The following is a 3,663-nucleotide window of genomic DNA, read 5'->3' on the forward strand; positions in this document are numbered from 1 at the left end:
TTAATAAAATGGGATTAAATACATAAAAGATATTTGTCTTATTTAACATATTTAATTATTGCAGGTTTATATTATATTCTGAGTTTGCATTTGACTGTTTTATTCATTTTGAGGAATACTGAATATACAGTAACATCACAGCACACACAACGCCTCTGCACTTACTCCCGATTTCTCTCAACATGGCAATACGAGAGCTGTCAGTCAAGACATTGGAAATAGAGTAACTGGCGTCACTTATTTGAAAAAGTAACTTAGATATGTCCTTCTCAATTAACAAGTAACACTTTACTTTACTAGTTACTTGAAAAAAGTAATCTGATTACATAACTCACTTTACTTGTTACCCCCAAATCTGTGCATAACAAAGGCATATGTTTGGTTTTACCTTTGGTCACTATGACGATTTTAAATTATGTAAGCACTTTCACTGCCTACAGCAAAACCGCTAGTGTTTCAACTGAAAAACTACACTGCCAGTGGTAAACCTTAGTGTATATTTTTCAGTGTTGACACTGTGTACTTTATCATTAACGGCACCAATGTATTGTGAAGACAACAATATTGAATAGGGTTACTTAAAGGTGGGGTAAGTGATTTCTGGTAGCCAATGTTGATATTTCAAATCACCAAAACAAACACGGCCCTACCCCAAACGGGTCTGGCTCCTATTTTGATAGCTCCGCCCCACACATACGTACGCAACCCAGGCAACGATTATGACACACGAGCATATTCAAGCAAAAGCCAGCATATATTAGTTCTGTGAAACAAAGCAAAACCAATGTTATTCATCTATCGAGAAGAAACAAAGCAACCTCGGCGTCCGATTGCAGGCCATCCCGCTCCTTGAGTTTTCACAGACGTTTTCCTCTTTTGTTTTTTTATCCGCAATCTCTATCTTTCTGTCGCTCGGCTCGGCTAATGTCCGTCCCGTGCAATGAGCGCTCTCTCGTCCACATCATGAGTAGACACGCCCCTTACTGCTGATTGGCTACAAGTTTGTTTTGGTATTCGGCCCGACTTAGCATTTTTGAATAAATACATACCCCACCTTTAAGAGGAATATTGCATGTATACATTATAATATAGCAAGAACATTTTAACAAAGAGTAAGCAATTGCAGCCAGTTTTTGAACAAATCAATTGAATTAACAAAATGACTCACTTATAAAAACGGTCACTTGTTTTGTTCTTGAATGATTCACCCATAACTTGTATGCACGTACTGGTGTACTGATTTTATATGCAAAAGAAGGTCACTGAAAAATCCCCACCACTAATTCACAGACTGACAGTCCGGATGTGCGCAAACACATAGTGATACAAACTTAAATTGGAACCAACTGTTCAGTTACTGTAACATTTTACTAAAGTCTTACAAGTATACAGCAGTGTTTAATTTTTATTGTGGAGTGTTTGTATCTCTGTGTTTGTCTCACAGGCTAATGGGACAGGTGGAGGTGGCCACGTAGAACTGGTCCAGAAGTCCATGAAGACCTTCACATACAGGTCCTTGTGTTTCCCAGAGGCCATAAAAGCACGAGGCATGGAAAGCCGGGAGGAACTGCCCTACTACTTCTACAGAGATGATGGCTGCAGCGTCTGGGAGGCAGTGACAAGGTATTTAACAAAATAAAGCATGGACATTTCATTTGTAGAGGAATTAAAAAGTCAAAAATGGCCATTTTAACTATTTTATTTGATATTAATTTGATCGCTTCCTAGTTTTGTGACAGATGTAGTGGACATCTACTATGACAAAGATGAGACAGTCCAGGAAGACGAAGAGATCCAGGCTTTTGTGAAAGATGTTTGCAGCTTTGGAATGCAGGATTTTGACAAGTGTGGTAAATATACGCCTAAAACAAACCCCAAAATTGCATAACACAAAGGAGAACACTTTAGCATACCTCCTACTTATTATTATGGGAAGAATATACTTAAATATGAACTGAATGTAATGTGTACAGACACTTAATTGCATGTCAATTTCAATTAAATGAAAATGTATTGCAGCTTCAATTTATATTAAATGCAATTAGCTGATATTTAGAGAGCTTTTTGACCCACTTAAGTAAGACTTTTCAGGATTACTATTAACATACATTTCAGAATTACTTCTGTTGTTTTTGAAATATGGTTAAAGTGTACTGTCAAATGTACAGACAAGCATTTATGGTAAACTAAACTATAGTTGAATGTAATTTCTATTGAAACTTGTATGTCATGTATTTAAATATATTTGTAATTACACATTTGTATTTTGTAATGATGGAGTTGCATGATGGACATGTAGTACATTTAAAATATATTAACTTTGACCGTAATATTGAATAACACTACAGTAAAAAATATAATCAAGTAGGCTACAATTTAAAATGTAGCCTACTTTAAACTTTTAATTTGACATTATCACAAAGTATATTAAGTGTGTCAAGAAACATAGTCATTACTATAAGCATACTTAACCTTTTATTTCAATAATGTGTTTTCTGCAAGTAACATATTCTAAAAATATAATTTTAAGATTTGAAGTACATTAAAATTGTACATTCGATACAATTAAGTTCGCATTTTGACAAGGGTATGGTTGTTTTTATATATAATAATACAAATAATTTTGAGATTAAACCATTTGCACAAGGTGACAGAATATATTTATGACAATACATTTCCATTACTTTTTAGCAGGTGGGCTCAACCTCAAATCTTAGTTAGAAAATCCTCAACCACTGATTCATTTTAGGGCTACTAGCCTTTAATTTCAGGCCTAAGTGTGTTCTCATGAATGTAAATGTGTCTGACCTCTGAATGAACCCCATAGTGATGACACATTATCATTGTCTGCAGAGTTTCCCAAGAGTTTACAAACCAAGGAGCAGCTGGTGGAGTATCTAACTATCGTCATCTTCACTGCTTCTGCACAACATGCTGCAGTAAACTTTGGACAGGTAACACACTATAATATTTCTGGAATATTTTGTTGTAAAGTAAAATGAGCAGCAAAAGTCCTAGGCTAATATCAGTGTTCTGACACTTTACTACAGTATGACTGGTGTTCATGGATCCCAAATTCCCCCCCAACCATGCGGAAGCCTCCTCCTACGAAGAAGGGTGAGGTGGATTTGAAGTACATAGTGGAGAGTCTGCCTGATCGAGGACGTTCCTGCTGGCATCTGGGAGCCGTGTGGGCCCTCAGTCAGTTTCAAGAAAATGAGGTCTGAGATTAGTGCATATCTATAATATGAATACATAAAACCTCAGGTGTGCTGTGTGAGCAATGACAGATACTGAAAAGTATGATTTTTGCAGTTGTTCCTAGGTATGTATCCAGATGAACACTTCATTGAGAAACCTGTGAAGGAGGCCATGGTGAACTTCCGCAAGAATCTTGCAGAAGTGGCTAAAGTCATCAAGTGCCGAAATGAGGGAAAAAAGCTGCCTTACTACTATTTTTCTCCAGACAGAATCCCGAACAGTGTGGCTGTCTGATTCACCAGTCGCACGGGACTAGAAGTGCTATGCTAGTAGTAGGAAGTGTTTTATCAGAGTGTTTTATTGTTAAAAATGGGAAAAAGAAACTATTTGATATATATGCAAAGTTTGCAGCACTCTTAAAAATAAAGGTTCTTTATTGGCATCTGTGGTTGTAAAATGTAA

At 36.4% G+C, this 3,663-nt stretch overlaps 1 protein-coding gene across 2 annotated transcripts in view; it reads left to right on the forward strand.

Moving 5' to 3' along the window:
* Positions 1-3,663, forward strand: part of LOC107690200 (arachidonate 5-lipoxygenase-like) — a 13,184-nt gene extending 9,521 nt beyond the window's left edge. For both annotated transcript variants that reach the window (XM_016488454.1, XM_016488455.1), the window contains exons 10-14: positions 1,445-1,623; positions 1,729-1,850; positions 2,854-2,954; positions 3,051-3,221; positions 3,316-3,663. In XM_016488454.1, coding sequence (XP_016343940.1) covers positions 1,445-1,623; positions 1,729-1,850; positions 2,854-2,954; positions 3,051-3,221; positions 3,316-3,495 — 753 coding nt within the window. In that variant the 3' untranslated portion in view covers positions 3,496-3,663. The remainder of the gene's footprint in view (positions 1-1,444; positions 1,624-1,728; positions 1,851-2,853; positions 2,955-3,050; positions 3,222-3,315) is intronic.

Source organism: Sinocyclocheilus anshuiensis, unplaced genomic scaffold, assembly GCF_001515605.1.
Source record: "Sinocyclocheilus anshuiensis isolate Anshui unplaced genomic scaffold, SAMN03320099.WGS_v1.1 scaffold1581, whole genome shotgun sequence".
NCBI lineage: Eukaryota > Metazoa > Chordata > Actinopteri > Cypriniformes > Cyprinidae > Sinocyclocheilus > Sinocyclocheilus anshuiensis.